This window comes from Gouania willdenowi, chromosome 17 (assembly GCF_900634775.1).
Source record: "Gouania willdenowi chromosome 17, fGouWil2.1, whole genome shotgun sequence".
Lineage (NCBI taxonomy): Eukaryota > Metazoa > Chordata > Actinopteri > Blenniiformes > Gobiesocidae > Gouania > Gouania willdenowi.
Window position 1 is genome coordinate 27,749,032 of NC_041060.1, and position 23,921 is coordinate 27,772,952.

The following is a 23,921-nucleotide window of genomic DNA, read 5'->3' on the forward strand; positions in this document are numbered from 1 at the left end:
CTTGAATGTATGATTGTATATTTGAAGTAAAAGTTAAAAAAAACTTTGAAAAGTGATGAAAACATCTTTCCTACTATAAATAAACTTGTGTATGAATAAACATGTCTAATAGATGTTTTAACTTGTGAATTGGTAAAATCGCATAACTGGTAAAAAGTGGAGCTGACGAAGGAAATATGTTTGAATGTGAAATTAATTTTAAAAACCTTTTCCGAATAATACATACTTTCTTGAGATGGGTGGGGTATGATTGTATTAATTTAGATAAGGAATTAAAAAGCTATAGTATAAGATTGAATGAGCAGAGGAGTTAATCAAAGGGCACACTTTTTGTAATATTACAGTCATCTTTGCGATTCTTTTGCAAACAAGATCTATGTGATTTGACCAATTCAGTATTTCATCAACTAATATTCCCAAAATTTTTGTGGTATTGACTTAATTTTGCATGTTGTTTAGGACAAGATTTGTTTATATTGCAGAAGATCATGAAGTTACATTTCTTTATGTTAAGTGTTATTATATTAAGTTGAAACCATTTAGAGATTGACGATAGCTCATCAAGGTTCCTGCTGCTTAACAGAAGGTTTTCCTTGCCGTCATGATGAATTCATGTTGGCTGTGGGATACATATGTATGTGTATATACGTATATATGCATATGTGTGTATCCATAAAATGAAGAGTCCGTCCTTAAGACTGCTCTACTGTAAAGTGTCTTGAGATACCATTGGTTATGATTTGGCGCAATACAAATAAAAGATTGATTGATTGATTGATTGATTGATCATTTGCATATTTAATCAAGTGATTAAAGGTCCAGTATTATGCTATTTTTCACCCATCTCCATTTGTTCTAAGAACCCCAACAACATAGTATTTGAGGTTTATTTCCCAAACTCGCCTGTTTTATGGAGTTTTAGCCTCTGAAAACTGACTTTCTGACCAAACAGGCTGATTTGCGGCCTGCTTATGCATATTCATGAGTAGGCGTGTCTGTAGACTCTGACTCCACATAAAATAGCTGATCACTACCGATTATATTTTTGCTATGCATACTCTCTTCTTATTGTTTTCAGCCAAAAAACTTCATATTGCAGTAAAACACATGGATAATAAAGCAGCTATTGTGATTTTGAGTTAGAAAAACACTGTTTTATGATGTGAAGGTTCATCCTCTCAGTGGCTGAACATTCTCTACCTCCTCTTCCTCCACAGGGACACACACATCAATATCCTTACTACAAAACTGCACCTTGATAGAGATGTACCCAGGATTCCCTCTATTATCATTCACAAACAAAGCAAGACCCTCCATTCCGCTTACCGCTCTCCGTCATCCAAGGAGTACATGTCTGCAGAGCCGGTGTTATAATTTAAGTGGTGACCATGTTAAATGGTGACCGACTGGAAGCGACTCGTGTTTATTTATTTGTATGACACAAATAATTTAAGTGTTCATTGTTTTATTCTTTCATCATGTTATACAGCTGCTTGCAGACACAAGCAGCAGAAAAAGTGCAGTTTGGTCATCCAGTAGTGCAGTCTGCATTTACATATATGACAATAAAGTATACTGTAATATATTCTATAATAAACCACAGTGTTTGTTTTAGCTGTAAGATTGTTTGAGAGGGAGGAGCTCACATTCTAGGAGGCGTGTATTATGTCCATGTTAGGAGGAGAAAGGTTTGGCAAAATCTAACTTGCATGTTTAGAGCTGACTTTTTACAAAATGAGGAATAACAAGGCAGGGAGGAAACATAACTTTTCAACTGGCCTTCTGAATGAGGCTAAAGGGATGTATATCACCATTATAAAGTCATCATACCTCCCCATTAAAGTTATTGTGTTATTATAAGAGTAGTGTCATTAGCAAATAATATAGGAAAGAAAATGTTTGCAAGATGTGGGTAGATCATTTATATATATTAGGAAAAAATAAAGGGCCAAAGATTGATCCCTGAGGCACCCCAAGCAAAATTCTGGAATTTATGGAAGAATCACCATTCAGTGGCACACATTGTTCTCTATTAATTAAGTACTTTTTGAACCAGTTCAGGGTAGTATTTTCAACTTCATATCTATTTAATTTTGAAATGAGGATACTGTGATTGACAGTATCAAATGCTTTACTGAGGTCTAAAAAGACCCCAAGAGCAAATTTTTTTCTGGTCCATGGCTGTAGAGATTACATTCGTTAGCTGGAGTAAAGCACATTCAGTTGAATGTTTTTTTTATGGAATCCATACTGATGTGCATATAGAATGTCATTTTCAGCTGAGTGCCTGGATAATCTAACATTAACTAATTTCTCTAATGCCTTAAATGGTAAATGGACTTGATTTTATATAGCGCTTTATCCCCACACTGAAGCAGTCTCAAAGCGCTTTACACATCAGCTCATTCACCCAATCACTCTCACATTCACACACCAGTGGGACAGGACTGCCATGCAAGGCGCTAGTCAACCACTGGGAGCAACTTAGGGTTCAGTGTCTTGCCCAAGGACACTTCGACACATAGTCAGGTACTGGGATCGAACCCCCAACCTCTCGATCAGAGGACGACCCACTACCACCTGAGCCACGGTTGCCCTTAGAGATGCAGGGTAGAATAGAATTGCTGAAATTATCTGTATCACTATTCGGGGATCACTTTAGCAATTATGAGGTGAAGAGGAATAATGCGAGATTGGAGAGATAAGGAAAGAACATGGGTTAATGGTTGAATTACATAATCAATAGTTTCTTGATTCAAAATGCCATCATGACCTGGGGCTGAATTATTTAGTTCTATGATGATATTATGGACTTCCTGCGTTGTTGGAGGTTTAAAGGTGTTGAAAGGAGGATATTCTCCCGTAATAAAGCTACGGGGGTGTCCAGCTGCTTCCAAAATAATCGACGCCAGAGCAGAACCATCAATAACAAAAAAGTTGTTAAAGCCATGAGCAATTTCAATTGAATTTGTATTAACCCTTTTTTTCATACGCACTGATTTTTTACAATTGAACAAATGATTAATGAGGTTCCAGGTTGACTTAATATCATTTGAAGCTTGGGTGAATTTGTCTGCATAGAACTTTTTTTTTTGTTTTTAAATTTCTTATAGGTTTCTACATGTAAAGGGGTAGTGTTTCTTCAAACTTCAAGTAATCCAAGGTTTTCCTTTAGAAAATGTATTCATGAATTTAGAGTTTATTAAGGGAAAAATGATTCAAAGGCAGAACTAAGGTGAGCCAGAAATAGTTGTTAAGCTACATTAACATCTTTTAGCCCAAGAACTTCATCCCAGGAGACATGACTAAAAACCGTCTTAAAAGATACCAAGTTGTTTCTAGCGAAATTTCAAAATTTGAGGTGTCCACAGGCAGAATTGGTGCTTTTAGGTTTTGGAGGATTGAACACATGTATGATCTGGAATATTGGAAGATGATCTGAGACATTGCATATCAGTCCAGAGAATTGAAAAGTATGTCATCGATTAATGAGGCAGACGATCTAGAAATCAAAATACAGTATATTCAAAAAGTCAGTTGTGAATACCTGGTCATCTTTAAGCATATTGATGTTGAAATCTCCCAATAATATACATAATTTATGTTCCTTATTTATAGTTTCTATAGTTGTTTACAAAGTGTCTTTAAACATATTTAAATCAGATTCTGGTGGTCTATAAATACACCCGACTACAATGTTCTTTATCGCTAATGTAACTTCAATAAATACAGAGTCAACACATGTCATGTCAAATTCGGCACAAAAATCCTTTCTATTTGTAAATTTATACTGGTTTGAAATGTATAATGAGACACCTGCAGCAGTGAATAGAGATCCGGTTTAATAATGGAAAAAGGCTGAGAGTGTCATCATTTAACCATGTTTCAGAAAATGCTAAAACAGAAAAGGAGTGTGACAGAGTTGATAAATATGTTTTCAGGTTATGATTTTTTAACATGCTGCGGATATTGAGATGAAAGGTAGAAACAAGTTATTAAAATGTTTTTCTGAGTAATATTTACACAACATTTTAGCAGTTTGAGTTCTAATAATCAGTGTCAGGATTAAAGAAAGTCTCGTAAATTCCATCATTGCCCGTATTGAGCTTGAATGGGTTGAATTCACTTATAAGAGTCTGTGGGGGAATTCTCCTCAGCATTTAAAGAAAGAAAGTCAGTAGAAGACATAAGGAGAGAGAGAAAGAAGAATTTCATTACCTATGGCACAGATCGCATACCTTTAAGAGTTTTCATTGCTTACTCATTAATGGATTGGGCGAGGACGAATGATAAGTTCGTCATGCCTGGGGTAGGCGATGTCACCTCTTTCACGTGCTGTCTTCAACTTTCAAGTTCTTTTCTTTTTAGGCGCACACCATCTGTGTAGTCCTCAAATAATGAATATTTTTGTACCCTTGAAGTTTTTTACTCTTTGCATAACCGCATAACCTCTAGTATTATATCCTGTATGATATTTTGAAAAATTACAATTAGATTAGATTACAATTTAATTTAGTCTCAACATCCCACAGTGACCTGTGACCCTCCGATTACAAGCCCACTTCCTTAACCGTTTCGCCACCACCGCCATGTATAAATAGCTTGCCATTCAAATTCACAACCGGTACCTTTAAACCACAGGCAATGAAGTAACACTTATAACTTTATTTGACTTTGCACAGACCCAAGAGTCTAATCACTGACAATATGTTCATCGTCACTGGCATTATTGCATTAGAAGGTACCCCTTCGCCACAGACAGCTTGTTTGTATGACCACTGGATTTACTCAACTGGTAGACATGCATGCAAAGAGGACTTTATTCAGTATAAAACTAAACTCCTGCCCGGCTGCAATATATTTACTGTTTTTAGAGACATTTCCCATCTGTTGACACAGTGACCACTAAAAATGCTATATGACAACCATCGAAGAGTGATGACATCTAGGAGAGACCACTGGCATGAGCCGAAGACCAGAATCGGGGTGCCAAGGCTTGGCCAGCCAAAGCACTGCCTCTGCGAGGACCAACCCATCTTAAGTTACTGTGGAAAAGTTCATTGTCAGATAGCCCCACGGTCATCCAAGAGCAGGGGAGGAAGAGCAACCTACAGGACAGACAACTGTTGACCACAGATGATGATCAAAAGACAATGGTTTACAACAATGAAACAACTTGAGTCTGTAGATGTGAAAAGGTCTGCAAAGGCAATAGGGGTTTGAAGATACACCAGAGTAAGACAGTAGTACTCCAGCTTACAGATGACGTCTGCTAGTTTAATGAAAGGTGAAAAGGTAAATGTATCTCCTCTCTGAATGCAATTGCTATGTTTTTAAAAAACAGCAATCCATCAGTGGTGCAGTGATCCTCGGGAGAGTTGACCTCAGAAGGTAACTCAAGTTTCCAGAGGAGATCGTTACCAACCTCCTACCAGACGTTGTGCTCGCGTCCCAGCCAACAAAGTAGGTAACCCTAACAGAGCTAACAGCACCCTGGGAGGAAAGCATTGAGGAGGCACAAGTGCGCAAGCTGGGAAAATACCTGTCCCTCATCCCCGAGAGCCATCAGAGGGAGTTGAGAACCTGGAACCTATACCATTAAAGGTCGGTTGCAGGTGCTTCACTGAAGAATCTGTGAAAACCCAGTAAATGACACCTCAAAACAGGCATTGAGATGGTTATGGCTAAAGGGGGCAATTAAAGTTCATGACAACCATGAAGAGACCTGCATTATTGTATGTCTATCATTGAATGTATGGTATTATATCAAAATTAACTCTAAATGGAGCTAATTCATTGTCACAGTAAAGGGACGGAGGAAGGGGTCGTTTCAGGAAGGCAAAGTGAAATGTAGCCTTTAAACAATGGAAACCTTGTTACCCATTCACCCTCATACACCTTTTGTGACAAAGCTCCCATGCAAGGCATTGATATTCCATTGGAAGCAAGTTTGGATAGATGTCTTGCCCAAGGACATTTCAACAGACTTGACAGGTATAATCTTGGAGTCAAATCACTGGATTCTCACTCATTAAGGTCATTCTATTACCCAAAACACTGTGCCCCTTAAACAAATAACTAAAAATTACACAATTAAATCCTGGATCTCAACAGAGTTAAGGAAATGAAAATCACATCTGTTTAATACTGTACAGGTTTATTCTGTTCAAGTATGAGTAAATAAAGGTATATGACATTTTTAGTGTTCTAAGTAAAATCTTGCATTTACCTCCTAGATTTCAGTCACTTAAGACATTACATTGAGTTTCTCCACTTTTGTGGTAGGTAAGAACTAAATTTTGCAAGGTGAGAAGGCATGGCTCAGGTGGTAACGGGGTCATATTCTGATATAGAAGTTTGCGGGTTTAAACAAAAGTCATTACCTGTCTATGTGTCCTTGGGGAAGACTCTAAACCTTAAGTTGCTCCCAATGGTAGAATAGCACTAATGCTTTGGTATTATTTTGTGGTAAATAAATTGTTATACAACCATTACCATTTCCATTATTGCCTATTTGATGATTTTTCATGAATCGTCAATTATATTCCAAAATATATATATATATATATATATATATATTTTTTTTTTTTTGCCACACTACTGTTGAGATTTTTATAATGTTAATGATAAATTTACTGTATCCAAACTTAAATTATTCCTTGTGAGTAACCAAATACTTTTAAAGTGTTATACCAGTAGGTACTGACTTTAGTGTGCAGCAACACACGTAGCACTGACTTAAACTTATCAAACACGTTGTAAACATTTCCCTTTTAAAAAACCATTTGAGCAAATGTACCCAGAAGATCAATTCAGAGAGCAGATCCAGAGCAGGTCTGGAACCTTGTTGTTCTGCAATAAATATCATTAGGCTCAGCTGTCAGTGTATTTGGCTCTGCTGAGGGTGCCGCCATCCGCCAACCAGCATTTCTGTTCTCCACAAATATGCGGGTTTGCTCTTTTTCCTTCCTCCCAAACACACACATGGACTCTAACAGGCTGAGAAGATCACTCAAATCTGGCAAATCCTGATGACTCCGTGGCACACTTCAGACCACCAAGGCGATATGTTTATAGCGACTGCCAGTGATCACAGCAGAAACAGATGTCACTTTTATTTTTCTTGGTCCCAAAAAGTTCAAACAGCCTCATTCACTCCAATTAAATGAATAGTTTTGTCATTTGGAGCCAGGATTACAGTGTTGACACAATGCTGTCACTCTTCATGTCATTAACTTCATAAGGTACTATTTAATCGAGAGGGCTATATCCAGGTCTAGTTACAAAAGAAAAGGACTTAACACAATGAAGATTGTATTGCTTTAAATGTTCTTGACATGATGGCATTTGCCCTCTGATTGACTTTTATCTGAGTAGGCGTGAAAAAGGTGTGCGTTTCGTGCAAAGCTAACATTTTACAGGTACTCACCTAAAGGGAGTTCCTTCCTATTTGCACGCAGGGCCTTTTGTTGTCGACACTGTACGCCTTCTTTTTTTTTTCTCCTGTCTTCTTTCCTCCTACTTGCACATAACCCAAACAGGTCGGGTGGATGTAGTAAGTGTGATATTATCTCAGCTTACTTTATTGGAAGGAGATCCCAATTAAAATTTCTAGCCAGCATAAATAAAACTTGGAAGCCTGAAGGAGGGAAGAAAAAAATTGCTCTCCATATTTTTGGGCAGGTTAAGTCCTGCTAATAAACCTTTTCATATTAACTCTAACAACTTACAGTAAATTGTTTTTCAACCCGGTTAAAGTGCTGGAAACCAGTGTTAAAAAAATAGAAGTAAATCTTCAGTGGCCTATCTCTTATTTGTTCAGTCTTGTTATGGGGTGCCACTTGTTTAATCTTTAATATGTATAACTGGAAATGTGAATAAATCTAATTCAGTACAATAAAAATGTTGATACTATCACATTTTCTATCAAGATTCCACATTTCAATGTGCAAGGGACATCCAAAATGTTTAGTCCCAGGGCAGCAGAGCATGGCCTCACACAATCACTTGCCCTTACAGATAAAGGGTGTTGATTCCTGGCCAGCAGTCATACTGGTATACTGACTGGTTTGTCACATGAGAGGAACTATGGTTGGTAAAGCAAAACCTTATACCATTAATTGTATCTGTGCAGGCAGGCAATCGCTGATAAACACTCCTTCACTCAGTTTAATTTAGTAGTGGTGTTAAGTGAGAATAGGTTTCATTTCACCATGATTATACCATGCGCATATTTTATTCAAATAACAAACTGGTGTAATCGGTATCCTCTTACTGTATGTAGGGTGTTAGGAATAATTTATATAGAATGCCATTCATGCAGTAGTGTTCTATGAATATATTTGTATGTCTTTACACTAACTCATAAATTAAAATCAGCAGCTGATAATTTCAGTCATTTATTGGGAAGTATAGTTAACGGAGGCATAATAAAAGCTATTATCCAGGCTATGTAGCTTACTAGTATAAACTGCCTGACAACCACTAGATTACTCAAAATAAACACTGGACCACAGGTTATCTCCATGTTGATGCAATAAACCAGTGAGTTCCCACAGTAAAGAAAACCACTTCATTAGCTTTCCTGAGTCATCATTATGAAGAAATATTTTTTGAATATCTGTGTCACAACTATACCTGTAACAGACGTGTGCACACACCAGAACCACTGTCAGATTGAAGCACAGCCACTTCCACTGATATGAACACAACCAACACAAGGCCGCTCTGGACAACGCCAGCCCCTTGTCCCAGCTGATCACGGCAATATAAGTATAAATAAATACGCACATCACTACAACTGTGCCTAATTATCTGTCCAAAACATTCCCTGACCCGCTCTCACATACCACAATCGGTTTCGCTGTTGCTACTTCAGCTACTTTTTTGTACTTTGTGTGCACATGTTGTCGAAGGTCAACACTACAAGAAGTGCAATCTTTTTAAGACAACAATGCATGTTTTGTTATTGAAAATAAATAAATGAATTTTTTTTAATGCATAAATGTGACCATCACCAGCCCTCCCTAAGGAAGGGTAAGAAATACTTAAAAAAGGAGGATATAAAACGAGCATGCAGTGTTACACCCAGGTGAGGGGAAGGGAACAGGGAAGAGAGATTCAGGGTAGGACAATGGAAGGGGTGGGTAAGAGTTGACTCTTTTAAGGTGAGTGAAATGTGATGTATAGTTGTGGATATTGTGCTTATTGCCATTCTTCTCTTCTGCTTCTCGTGAAGGCGGTCACATTTTTCTGCTCCTGCTTTCCTCCCCTATCTGCCCTCGCTGCTTGTTTTGTTTGCTGTCTTGTGAAGCTAATAGGAGATTCTCTCTGTGTTCATCCAAAAACTATGGAATTGGTCAGCTGGTCACTTAATGCTATTGACCAAATTTTCTCAATGAGAAGACCAGTCCAAGGTGAGCCTGCGTGTCCTGAAGGAACGTTTCCAGACGGATATACAATAGATTCCTGAGACTGGTGGAAAGTCTTGTGCCTGTTTTTACTCTCCGTAGAGGACGTCAAGGATATCTACATGATTGGAATCATGGTAGCAGGGATGCTGCTAATTGGAGCTGGCGGCTATCTGATCTATCGTAAAATCTTTATATCATATCTGAAGGATGGGGCAGGGCACTGAACTCTCAGATTATCAGGATGAACTAACTCAAAAGTAAGTAAGATGCTACTTTGGAGCTTTTGCATGCAATCAAATTGATCTTGGAAAGAATGAAGAAGATGACTCGGCCATTTGCTGTTTGATCCACAATATTAGATTACTGTGACCAGGAGACTCTAAGGCTACTGGAAAGAATGCTAGCCTGTAACAAAATCAATTCATTATCACCAATTTTGCCTCCTCAACACGCTAGCTCAAGGATGTGTCCAATCTCACCAGGATGTTTACAGGTCTGACTCTCTGTCCCCACCCTCCCCACTTCCTTTCCCGAAGTGCCAGGTGAACTCTCGGCTCTGAACCATAAAATCTGACTGTATCAGAGAGCAAAGCTTATTGAGTCCACGCCTCTCTGCTTTGGTTTTCGCCAGCCCTCTGCCCGCCGCCCTCTCTTCCAGCTCATGGAAGTGTGAAGAGGTGCCCACTGGCTGCACGCTATACCCCCCAGTGACTGGATATCCTCTAATCCTCTTCGCCCAGCCCCGTCCCCTATCGCCCACCCACGACCAACCCCCACCTGCTCACGTGCTGTGTTTTGTTTTGTGACTGTGCTACCTAAATTGTGTTTTTTGTAGCTTAGAGGTTTTTTCCTGGTTCTGTACATTGATTTTCCTTTAGGGAATTCAGTTCATAATCTGCTTTTTTCCCCTCACTTCTCCTTATGTTGTTTTAAATACGGGGCACCTCCAATGCCCTTGGTGACCCACAGTTCTCCCCTTCTTGTCTCCCATGTTATTTGTGACTATTTTTCCATGTTCTCTTTAGATGATACTGAAATGTTTGTACAGCACTTTGTGGTTTTTACCTGTGAAAAGCGCTCTATAAATAAAGATTACTTACTTACTTTCTTACATTATTACTTACTTTCTCTTGCTCAGCGGACCAAAGCAAAACAGTGTGTTATTATTCAGCTTCTGCTTCAAAACTAAAATAAAATAAAAGTGAAAACAATTCTTGTTTTGTGGTCTTTTATGTTGTCGCCGAAAATAAAATATTTGTTGTGTTTTTTCCCGATAGACGTGAATACGTCACTTTCGCCCCCTGTCCAATCAGAAGTCTTCCCTACCCCCCCAGACCTAAAGTAAAATTGATTAAAGATTATTGATTATTGATTAAAGATTTAACCTGTTTTCCATGTAAACCTCAATTTGGAATGACTATTGCATGTAAAAATCCAGCAGAGCATTTTAATTCAAAATAATATAATATTGAATAAATAATTCCAAATTAAAAAAAAAAAAAAACGAGGTAACCATGCCCAATGACAGACACCATGAGAGAAACTCCTTTTTTTCATTTTTTGCTTCTTCCTTTAAGTAGTCCTGATTGTGGCTGCGCTCAATAACATTACTTTCTAAGTGACAAAACCAAAATAGAAACATCCAACAAGCCACAAGTGAGGGCTTGCATTTCTTCAATTGCTCTTTTCTTCCTCCATAAGCAAGGCAGGGCTTGACAGACAATTTTTAAAAACTCTGTCACGCATGTTACACATTCCTAATATCAAGAGCAGAAAGAGGAATATAGTTGCAGAAAATTAAGCAAACACAAAGTTATATTTGTGTTTGTGTACTTGCGTTTTCAGAGGGTGGAGTGAGGTGAACATGAAGAAACATGCGGTACCTATGGACACAAAGAAGTCATCTCAATAAGCTGTGTGATGATAACTAAGGACACTTACATGTTTGTGCAAAGCCACAATGCCACAGTTAAATAGACACTGGAAATGCAGTTTCAAAGCTCTGCTGCCAAATTACTATAATTAGTGCCTGACTAAATATTTTGAGGTGGGACGTTTTGTACGAAGATAATAAACACAAAGCTTCTATAAATAGTTTAAAGAAACGCCTGTAACCAGCCCCGCGCTGCATTCTTTTTTTTTTTTTTTTTTTTAGCATGAGAAAAATGTGACAGTGAGCTTTCCCAGAGCTTTACTTATAGCTGTTGAACAAACCATATGTAAATATTTTTAAAGATCTTAAAAAATGTCCAGCTTTGCATGGACACATTTGCAAATACAAGATTAGAAATGTATCTTTATCACGCAGTTTTAAACAGTCGGTGTAATAATTTGCTTCAGTGTACATTACTGAAACACAAGCTGATTATATTTCAATCAGCAAAAGTTGAGAAATGATATAGAAAAAAAACCCCAAGATCTTAAGAAAAGGTGCCAGTAGTTTACACTTAAATAAATAACACCAACCTCAATCAATGACAATTTGTGTCAACCATGGTTAATCATGGATTTATATCTCCATTTGCAGGGTTGTTTAGAGGCTTTAAAGGTTTGGTATTATGCTATTTTTCTCCATTTGTTCAAAGAATCCCAACAACATAGTATTTCAGATATATTTTCCCAAACTCGCCTGATTTCTGGAGTTTTAGCCCTCTGAAAAGTCACTTTCATGACGCTTTTTAAAAACAGGCTATTTTGGGGCCTTCATACATATGCATGAGTGGGCGTGTCTGACTTTATGCCTCGCTCTTGTAGAGGGTGATCAGTGATCATCATCTCCTGGTGCATTACTGTGGGATGTTGACCAGCCCCTATATCAATCCTAACTGCTTCCTGGGTGCTATACCGTGGCTGCAGAGAACACATTTTGTGTATGTACTGTAGCTTTACATATATGACAATAAAGTATAATGTATATTTTATATTAAAATGCAGTGTTTATTTTATCTGTGAGGTAGTTTGAGAGGAAGGAGCTCACATTCTTATGTAGGGTAGCAGCCAGGATTGTCAGGAGGAGGAGTTTCCGCCATGTGACGTCACTAAGTGAGAAAAATCCAACTCTCCTGTTTGGAGCTGACTTTTTTTTTTACAAAATGTGGAATAACAAGGGAGCTTAAGGGAGGGAACAGAACTTTTTCATCTTTGGCCCTTTGAGAGAAGCTAGAGGAATGTATATCACTGTCGCAAAACCATTAGAAAGTGAATTTTTCATTATACTGCCCCTTTAATCTAAAAAGACAAAATGTCAAATATTAGTTGTAAATATGTCATTTTAACTACATCTTCCTCAAACTGTCATTAAAAATTATTACCATATTACCAGATTACCACTTAAACTTGATTTTTCTCTCTCCTTTGGGCATGTGTATGAAACACTTAACTCAACCCAACTCTAGAATGTTCCAAATGTTACATCGTGTATAGACAAATAGAAGCACTACACTGTGACGTCCATACCCAGGAAGTATACCAAATAACTGCCAGCCTGGCATAAAACATGACATAAATAAAATTCTGTGACGTTATCGTACCACCTGAAGTATATTGTGCCCTTAAATCTGAATAACAGTTTTTATTACTCTGGGAAGTTCAACATCACTAACCAATAGAATCCTGTGATTCACAGTGATCAAGACAACAAGAGTCACAGGCATGACCTCATACAGTAAAGGTTTGTCATTTTAGGTGTTTATGCTTTGATTTAATGAACATTGTGAAAATTGTGGTCGGTGTTATATCTGATGGTGTCGACATGGACGTATCACATTATTAGATCATATAATACAACTTGTAAATCTTGTTCCTAGTAAACAGAGTACAAGAAAGGGTGAGATAATGTTTGTTTATTGTAAAAAACTTACCTGAACAAAATTAGAAACAATTATTTTAATGAAAATTAAAAAGTAAATTACCTGTCTTCAACCACTACAAACTAAACTTAACTGTTGTTTAAATTAAAAATAACATCATCTTTACTTCGACTGTGTTATCATTATCACTTTATCTATACAGTATATACAGTATAGTATTCTCCACACAAGCTTCATGAACAAACTCAGTGTGGAATGTATATGATAGAACCTGTAAATCCATACCAGAGCTTGTGAGGTGTTATTAAGCAGGTCACAGAGTCTGCCATCGCTCACACAGACACACACAGGCCTCACAAGCTGCTACACGCTGTGCACTGAATGAATATGTGGTATTCGAGCTCTTGTCATTGTGTGGTTAGCTTACCGGAATCCACCCTTGACATGCCACCATTCAAAACAGTGACTTCACCACAGATTTGGTGTCACATTTAGCACAAACAGATTATTATCGGAAAGTCAAAACACTCACGTTCAGCACAAACATGTGTCACCAGCAATACAAACACATTGAAAGCTACAGTTTGGATAAACACACGTTGAAGGAGACGGCGAAGCCATAGTGTATCAATTGCATAATTGGGATGTCAGCAGCATTTCATTGGTTGGTGAATTGAACACATAAATACCTTAGAAAATAATTTGTGATATTGCAAATATAAGTCATTTGAAAGAGACGACTGGAGCATGGTGCTCAGTGTCAGAACAAAACAAAAAAGACTATCATTTGATTTATACTGTATATATTTTTATTTATACAGTATGTGTTTTTGTGTTTGTTTGTTTGTTTGTTTTTATGGTTTTTATGGACCCTGAGTCTAAAATAAAGCTATCTATCTATCTATCTATCTATCTATCTATCTATCTATCTATCTATCTATCTATCTATCTATCTATCTATCTATCTATCTATCTATCTATCTATCTATCTATCTATTTATACATACTGCTTTTCCCTTGCCATAAATAACTTTTTTAGATACATCAAAAACTAAATCTTGTTCTTTTGAGAACATAATGCCTAGTGTTGCTTTCTGTAACTGTGACTACTTTTCCCTACATGCATTGACTACAGATGTGATCTATAATTATACCCTATTCAAATAACCAAATTGCGAGGGAAACTGGAGAACCAACAAACCACAAATTATCCAGATATGCTTCTTTTGATATGTGCTTACCTGTCACCTTTAATTTAATGACAGTTTTACCACTTCCTTGGAATGATATCAGAAGACCTTTAAATGATCTTTAATTTCTCGATTCCCATGGCGTTTCATTTAGTAAAAGTGAATTTATCACGATAAGAAAGAAGGACAAGGCAAGAAAATGTGAAAATGACAAATATCATAAAGCTGGTCAGTTGGCTTAAACTTCAGAAGTTCTTCCTTCTGTCGAGCTTTTGAATAATGTGACAATATGATGTATCTTCAGACACCATGGTTTTGACATGATAATGATGAAAGGTTATGATTAGTTGTGATTAGGGCAACCCCTGCATTTGTACGTGATGTATCTGCCCCCTAGTTATCTAAAATAAACCAATTTAAAGTGTTTCACCCGAGGCAGACAGCACAGTTACTACTTTAGTATTGACTAACATTTGTGTTACCAATAATGAATGCTATAAAACACTGTGGTAATTCACCTCTAATTATAAGTAATTGGGTTTTTTTTCCCAGTTACACTCGCAGCATGAAGGTGTTTTTGTGATGCTGTATGCCAGGTAGATGTGTGTCTTTATTCAATTAAAAAAAAAGTTTTTCAATAAAAAATGAATAAATCATTTTAAAAAAAACAAAAAACATTTTCAATAAAAAAAAAAATAGTTTACTTCAATCAAAAATAAATATTGTCAATCAAAGAAAATAGTGATAAAAGGCAAAAAAATAAAAGAAATATTTGATACCCAAATAATTGCATTTGAACTCTTTTTTTTCTTTGATTGTAATTTTTTTTTTTAATTTAATTTGTTTTATTTGATTAAAATGTTTTATTTTTTGATTGAATAATAAAGAGACAAATGTACCAGGGGTTCTCAACCCATCTCACCCTGGGACCCACATTTTGCCTCGATCATCAAATCGCGACCCACTTTTTTTTTGTATTCAACCAACCAAATTTAGTTTTTTTTCAAAGATAGCTGTTGAAAACGCGCATATATAATCTTTTTAAAAACATAAATCTATATATTTTGCTGTGCAACATGCTTTTCACAGCATGCCTGTCAAAAGAAAAGTTTCTTTCAAAATAAAAGACAAGTCCAACATGACAGACATTAAGTATTTTTTTTTTCTTTTTTTTGGCCAGCTTTCCACGACCCACCCAGTACAGGCCCGCGACCCACTTTTGGGTCCCGACCCACCAGTTGAGAATCACTGTACTATACCACGAGTGGGTCGTCCAATAACCGAAGGATTGGGGGTTCGAATTCCGCTCTATTCAAGTCATTGTCGTTGTGTCCTTGGGCAAGGCTCTTTACCCACATTGCCTCTAATGAATGGGTGTGAATGTTAGTGGTGATCAGAGGGGCTGGAGGCGCGTAATGGCAGCCACGCTTCTGTCAGTGTACCCCAGGGCAGCTGTGGCTACATTGCAGCTTACCACCACTGGTGTGACTGATGTGGGTGACTGGTCTGAATAAATATTGGTTTCTGTACGAGCTTTGAGTCTCCTAGAAAAAAGCACTAAGCCATAATAATAATAATAATAATAATAATAATAATAATAATAATAATAATAATAATAATAGTTATTATTATTATTATTATTATTATTATTATTATTATTATTATTATTATTATTATTATTATTTTATTGTATTTTATTTTATTTTATTTTTTTAATTTCCCAAATACAAATAAGATGACTTCAATAAAAAATAATTAGTTTTCATTTTAAAAACAACAACAACAACAACAACAACAACAACATTGTTCATCAAGGAAAAAAAGTGTTTTTTTTTTTTTTTTTCTTTGATTGAAAATATTTATTTTTGATTGGAGTACACTTTTTTGATTGAAAATGTTTGTTTGTTTGTTGTTGTTTTTTTTCTTTTATTAAAGTTCATTTAATTTTATTTTTCAATTAAATGTTTTTTTTTTTTTTATTTTGTTGTATTTATTCATTTTTTATGATTGAATAATAAAGACACAAATCTACCTCCATAATGGTGTAGGTGAGTAAGTAAGTAAGTACTGCTTATTTATAGAGCACCTTTCACAGACAAAAGGTTAGGACTTGAACCCTATAGCCCCGCCCTCGTGGGGTTGGTGCTGAGGTGAGCATTTAAAGAAGCGGCCTCTCTCTGACTGAAGGTGAGACGAGCTGCTGCACTCTGGCAGGTATGTTTGGAAAAACAAACCTTTCTGGCCTCAGCTCAAGACGTTCCGCGTCCTGACGCACTGCACACTTGGGGATCTCAGCAGGTCTTTGAACAGACTTGACTCTGCTGCACAATCAACATGAAACTGGAGGTGCTCAGCGGGGGCCACTGTGACACTGTGAAACACTGTGAAGTGCCCGGGGATGCTCAGAGGAACGCTGAGGAGGAGCTGGGCTCTGATGGAGACTGCATGGCGCACAGCCCCGCACCTGTCACTCCGAGTGGGAGTAGCAAATCAAAGCCCTACACACGGAGACCCAAACCCCCGTTTTCCTACATCGCTCTGATCGCTATGGCCATCCGGGATTCCCCCTCTGGACGCCTGACTCTGGCAGAGATCAACGACTACCTGATGAAGAAGTTCCCCTTCTTCAGAGGCAGCTACACCGGATGGAGGAACTCAGTCCGACACAACCTGTCTCTGAATGACTGCTTTCTCAAAGTGCTCCGGGACGCCTCCAGACCGTGGGGGAAAGACAATTTCTGGATGCTGAATCCGCAAAGCGAATACACGTTTGCGGATGGAGTGTTCCGGCGCAGGAGGAAGCGCATCAATAAGAAGATGATGATGAAAAAGGAGCAGAAGATGTGTGAGCGCACTGAGCCCTCACTGCAGGGTAGCCTGACCCTTCACAGGCCCGGCCTCATGCACACCACCACCGACAACCGACCCAAGTTCACCAGCCCGTTTGCTATTGAAAGCATCCTCAGCAAGCCATTCAAGAGACACTCGGACACAGAGAGGCCCCTGATGCCTGCCTTCACCTGGCCTATGGCACTTCAGCCACACACACCCACACACTCCTATCCATACATTAAGATTCCTTACCTGGACTCACGTGGAATGCATATGCAACACACCTACCGTGGACTGCTCTCATAGAAACAATATTCATATTCTAATAATTTAATTTAAAAGTGTAATTAGACATTGGTTGGATATTAGACCTTGTTATGGTGGCCTGTTTCATATTTACTTCTTATTTTGTTGAGTTTTATATTTAAATGAAAACTGTTTATTGTGTTACTGTTTATTGTGTTACTCAAATGAGTGTTTATTATCTGCTATGTTTCTCTCTCATACTAAAATATATTCAAACATACTGCTGAACAGTATTCACTGCTGTTCTTTCAAAGTCACCTGTTTGGGACATCATCACCTGTGTTAGTGACTCCACCTACTGGAGCCTCCTGCGCCACAGTGTCAACCTCTAGAGGAATTAAAAACACCTCTAATAAAAAGAAATACATTACACTGTTGTTTATATGTTCGTTCTCTGTGATGTTAAGTTATTAAACTGTTGTGTTTAGTCACTTCTCATAACATCCAGCCTCTGTTTTCTTTCTATGTGCTGCAAATAGCTGCAGCTGCGGTCACGACGCATGCGCAGAGAACCACACGGCGCATCCTGTCTTAGTTATAGGAGGAAGTAATGTCCCGCTCGTTCTTCAAGGAGAAATCACGTTTCCTTAAAGTGGTGCGACTTCCTGGAAGCAGCAGGAGTTAATGTTTGTCTGCTACCGAGGCCACAGACGTTCTCTTTCAACTTCCTTGACATTTTTAAATCAGCATCAATTCAAAGTGTATTTAAAGTTCGTCTTGCTCTGTGGAGTTTGCATGTTCTCCGAGAGCAGTCGTTCACAACCTTTTTATTTTCGTGCCCTCATTTTGATATCACAAATTTCCGGCGACCCCCCATGGAGATTTTTTTCCCCTCGAAACTTAGTTTTTGATTTTTGCTGAGTTTGTTACACCGAGTTAGAAATACAGAGTAGCCAGGATTAATGCACAAAATGACAAGATGCGTTCAAATATTTTTATACTGCGTTTTATTTGAACTACAAGTTGAATATTAGACATTGTGTTGTTTTAATACAACTTTAATCAAGAGTTTATTTTATTTTATTATTACTAGACATTTCAGACGACACACACACACACACACACACACACACACACACACACACACACACACACACACACACACACACACACACACACACACACACACACACACACACACACACACACACACACACACACACACACAGATGTCCAGATGTGGAGGGAGGAGGCTATCCTTGCTCCTGTGATTTCTTGAAGTGTTTGGGGGGGGTTACAGAGGGGCAGACACATGGTTTAAGGAGTGCTACAGGAGCTCATAATAATGAAGCTTGAGTTTACAATGTCCATGTGGTCATAGACTGAAATGGACACTGCGCGCGAGGAGGAGCAGAACATCGAATTTACATTTTGTAACTGTGTTGCACATCGCAAAGGGACATTGACGTTTTTCTTTTTGCAAGAAAAAACATATCGATTTTCACACTTGCATGCACAGCCATGACAACGGAGCTACCCCAGCATCATCTGGATCAATGCGCACAGAGCGCGCAACCCAAGGAGAAAGGAGGAAGCTCCGGCATGAGGCGCCCGGAAAAGCCCCCATACTCCTACATCGCCCTAATAGTGATGGCAATTCAAAGTTCACCCACCAAACGGCTCACCTTAAGTGAAATATACCAGTTCTTACAAACAAGATTCCCATTCTTCAGAGGCTCATACCAGGGATGGAAAAACTCTGTCAGACACAACCTGTCGCTGAATGAGTGCTTTATTAAACTCCCCAAAGGTCTGGGACGACCTGGAAAAGGACACTACTGGACCATTGACCCAGGCAGTGAGATCATGTTTGAAGAAGGCTCATATCGCCGCAGACCCCGGGGGTTCCGAAGGAAGTGCCAAATTCTGAAACCCAGCAAGTACAGGATGATGAACGGAATCGGGTTCGGCTCCATGCTGCCCCAGAATTTTGATTTCCACAAATCTTCAGGCTCCTTGTCCTGTTACAGTAGCTACAACATGGGGAACACAGGTCACCATGTCTCTCATGTGTCATCATCAGACTGCGGGGCATCCTACCCTAATGGAGGCCAGGGGGGCGACGCTGAATGCAGCAGCCCCCTGCAGCCCTCACTGGGTTCTTTAGATTGTCAGTCTACTTCCTATGTGAACACCTCGCACTGGAGTCCACCTGGTCTACCTTCATACATCAAACAGCAATCGATGGTATCAAGCAGCAGTCCTAGCACCTCTGCGCACACCACCGGACTGTCCCCCTACTCTTTGGATCAGGGTTATCTGACCCACAACTCACGAGACCCCTCTGATATTTCAGGTAGGCTATACTGCCTCACCTGATGAATTGGTTCTGCTCTTCATTTTTATAACTAAAGTTACATATTAATATGTAATACATGCTTTTTCCTCTCCATAATGTGCTCAGAGTGGCTGCGTCGAATCAGCCGCTTTTTTTAAAAGGCTCTGTAGAAAAATAACCCTATAACGCACAATTAACATAATTCAAAGCACCAACAATCTTGGGTTAAATAATGGGAAGGTTGAAAGCTTGTGGTTGTATTCATTTTTCGTTTTAAAGTATAAGGGAAAACATACTTCACATAGAATCACTTCACATTTTTCAATTCTTAATTTCCCGCTTTTTTCTATCTTTTTTGTTCCCTTATTTATTTATTTAATAAATGATCATATTTGTTATAATGAAAAAGTAAATGATACACTTCTTGAAAAAAGTAGCCTCTTAAGTCATTCGATCCTATTGTATAGATTTCCGTTTTGAGGCAAAAAAAAAAACAAACAAAAAAAAAAAAGCCCCGACTTATACATCAAGGTGTGCTGTGGTATCAGAGCATCTTGTCCTCTTGTAAAAATGCTTCTGGTCATTTGGCCAAGTCTCCCACTTATATGATCTTAATCTTAGATGATAATCAAACATTAACAGTGAGGTGACGGAGGCCTCTGTTACTGTGTAATTTAGAGCAACATCTCTGCTTTATTCCTTAAACTATTTTTATTTTTGTTGTTGTTGTAAGACAAACCTTCGCGACCTTTACACTATATATATATATATATATATATATATATATATATATATATATATATATATATATATATATATATATATATATATGGAAATACTTCCATCATATTTTTGCATTGTACATCTATTTTGTTTTATTCATGAGTCCACTGCTTGTGTTTACAGGATTGTCCCGCTATTCCAGCCACCCAGTCCCAGTCTGTGACAGAAAAGAGTTGCTATTAAACTTAAATGGGATTTCTGCCCTTCATCCCAACAGTGGAGGTTCTTACTACCATCAGCTTCATCACCAGAGTGTTTATCAGGACGTAAAGCCATGCGTCATGTGATCGATGGAAGGAAGAGGAGACATTTAACCTATAGCTAAAAATGATACCAAGAATATCTCTGCAAAAAATAAGAAATAACTGCTTTATTACAATGATGCTGATGTGCCATTCACGTTGCCAGGAGAAAATAATTTGATGTTGAAGAATCATATTTGATATGTTTTTTTTTTTGTTTTTTTTTTGTTTAAATAAATAATTTGAAATTGCAATATGTCTGATGACATATTTAATCCAGAAAATGTTCTGAATAACAATTAGATTTTTTTTTGTATTGGTCATATACATTTTGTTAAATGTAATAAATACAATATAAGTTCATTCTGAAATTACGATTTCTTTTTAATATATTTATAATTATGCTAAATGTCTTGCAGCATTTTTATTTGGTCTTGTTTTCGTGTTGAGATGCAATTAAATTGACTTATCACCCCAACTTATCTAGAAAGAATGTGTGGTTATTTTTCATTGACAACAATTGTTGTTGAAATATTGACTAACGGATAAATGGGTGGAAATTTTAATTTTTAATTTTATTTATTTTTTACTAAGTTTCTGCTGAACTAACTTACTATATATAAAAAGATAATAATAATATATATATATATAAAAAGTTACACTGCCACCGTGCGGTTAGAATCTGCTAAGGCACATTAAAAGCCAACTAAAAACAACTTCAGGAAGTGATAGTTTAAAACTGAGTGAAAATATATAGGCACATTTTTGCAATGTTTGGTTTTTTTTTTCTTATATTCAATATAATTAATACATTGTATTTGGAAATAGAAGCGGAATAAATAGTTGCATTTCACAGGTTCATGCAACATTTGCCGCCCTTGGATGGCAAATGTGCAAGTTATTGGTCCAAATATAAAATGAATAATATTATGGCTATAGAGAAAAGGGTGCTAATCTGAATTAATATCCTAGCTGCAGCTTTTATTAAAACTTTTTTTAACAGCACAGATTATTGTTTTTTGGTGGAACACCTTTGGCATTCCTGAAAAGTCAAATTATTAAAATAAATGAAAGAATACTAATGCAAAATGAATAATGTATGAATGTAATAATTTTACAATACGTTTTTAAATGTTTTCAAAACAAATATCCCCTTTTCACACACAACTCCAAGATATCCTTTAAGTCAAAGCTAAAATATGTTCCACAAAAAAAAAGTTTTTTTTAGTATTTTAATCTATTACACACAGTTTATGTAAACTGAAGTTGTAAATCTAACACTTCATCTCATCTGACAAAATACTTTTCTACACTTGCCAATGCTTCTGTTCTCATAACTTTATACTTTTCAAAAAGTGACAACATGGTCCTCTACTAACATTTCCTCACTAACAGATAAATGTTATTGGACACAAACATTTTCTTTAAGAAGAGGTAACAACATGCCAAAGGTGGGATTACAGCACAATACTGTAATTGAGTTGCTTTGATGGGTATTTGTACTTTTTGGAATATATTTCTAAATCTGTAATTTTATTTGTACTTAAGTTTAAAAAAAAAGTTAAGTAATTCATTACATTCCTACACGACACCATTACTGAGTAAATTATTATTTTTTTGTTTTAAAATAATCAATGGACATTGTATAACTACAAAATATTAAATGACCTGACAACAAATAAATGCATCACGTCATAGCTGATCCACCAGATTAAAGGTAATGCACCGCAGCAAAACAGCATTGAATGGAGGTTATTTTCTCAGTTTTTACAGTTAATTTGAGATATGACTTGTGCAGGCTGCTAAATGAGTAGATGTAGACTACAAAATCATGGAAAAAGTGGTGGCTAAGCTGCTATCCTCATTCCTGGAGCAGCGTGAATGTTATGATAACTATCAATCTGGCTGTAGGTCAATCCACTCCACTGAAACTGCTCTTGTGAAGGTTTCTAGTGACATGATGATGGTCACTGACTCTGGTCGCTACACAGTTTTAGTTTTTACTTGATTTGACACGGTAGATCACGATACACTCATTGATCGACTCAAATCCGAGATGGGGTTTTCTGGGGCTGTTCTCCAGTGGTTTACTTTATATAAAAATGGAAGAAGTTTTAATGTTGCTATTAACGATGTAATGTTGAATGTGTCCAACCTGACATGTGGAGTTTGCCAGGGCTCTGTCCTGGGGCCTGTTTTGTTTTTATTGTACCTGATGCCTCTTGGTCAATTGATCCTTGGTTTTAAAAATGTGTCTTATCATTTTTATGCTGACGATATCCAGTTGTACTGCTCCTTTAATGACTCAGATCTGACTTTTTGTCTGAGTTCTTGGATTGTGTATCCTGTATTAGAGACTGGGTGTCATCAAACTACCTTCAGATTAATTCTAACAAAACGGAAACTCTGATCATCGCTAAAAAGATCCCTCTGATTAAAAACTCCCTTGGTGCTCTGCATGGGCTATCGGTGATAACCAGCCTCAGAAACCTTGGGGTTGTGTTTGATCAATCACTGTCTTTGGAAGGTCACTGTTGTCAGCTGACCAAAAACAGTTTTAATCACATCTCTAACGTAAGGAATCTGTTGGCAAAATCAGATCTCAAAATGATCATCCACGCGTTCATATCGTACCGCATTAATTATTGTAACTCTGTTTTCACCTGTTTTAACAAGTCGACCCTGAACAGACTTCAAATCGTCCAAAATGCTGCTACCAGACTTTTGACTGGTGCACCCAGAACATCCCACATTACCCCCATTTTTATTAAATCTTATCACTCCTGGTCATTTTTTTTTATTGAGTTTAACATTTTTGTCCTGACCTTCTGCATTGCATGTTCAGGCTCCCCAGTATATCACTGACCCTTCGTTCTTCAGGCCAGGGTCTCCTAAAGATCCCTAAAACTCATTTTAAAACCCGGGGAAACCTGGTGTTCCAGGCTGTGGCCCCCAGACTTTGGTTAAATTGATTGTAATTGGATTTTTAACTTTTATTATTCTTTTCATTTTTTTATGATGCAGTTGTTGTAAATTCACCTTTGCTTTACTTTCCTTTTATGATGTTG

General features: G+C 37.4%; 2 protein-coding genes across 2 annotated transcripts; both read left to right on the forward strand.

Annotated features, from left to right (window-relative positions):
- The first annotated feature begins 16,588 nt into the window (after window positions 1-16,588).
- On the forward strand, window positions 16,589-17,993 carry LOC114478933 (forkhead box protein Q1-like). The gene has a single exon (XM_028472294.1). It carries the CDS (start codon window positions 16,747-16,749, stop codon window positions 17,548-17,550), a length of 804 nt encoding a protein of 267 aa, XP_028328095.1. The 5' UTR covers window positions 16,589-16,746; the 3' UTR covers window positions 17,551-17,993.
- Window positions 17,994-18,635: 642 nt separating this feature from the next.
- LOC114478927 (forkhead box protein F2-like) lies at window positions 18,636-21,016 on the forward strand. The gene is made up of 2 exons (XM_028472286.1): window positions 18,636-19,846; window positions 20,735-21,016. Exons 1-2 carry the CDS (start codon window positions 19,012-19,014, stop codon window positions 20,896-20,898), a joined length of 999 nt encoding a protein of 332 aa, XP_028328087.1. The 5' UTR covers window positions 18,636-19,011; the 3' UTR covers window positions 20,899-21,016.
- The last annotated feature ends 2,905 nt before the right edge of the window (window positions 21,017-23,921 follow it).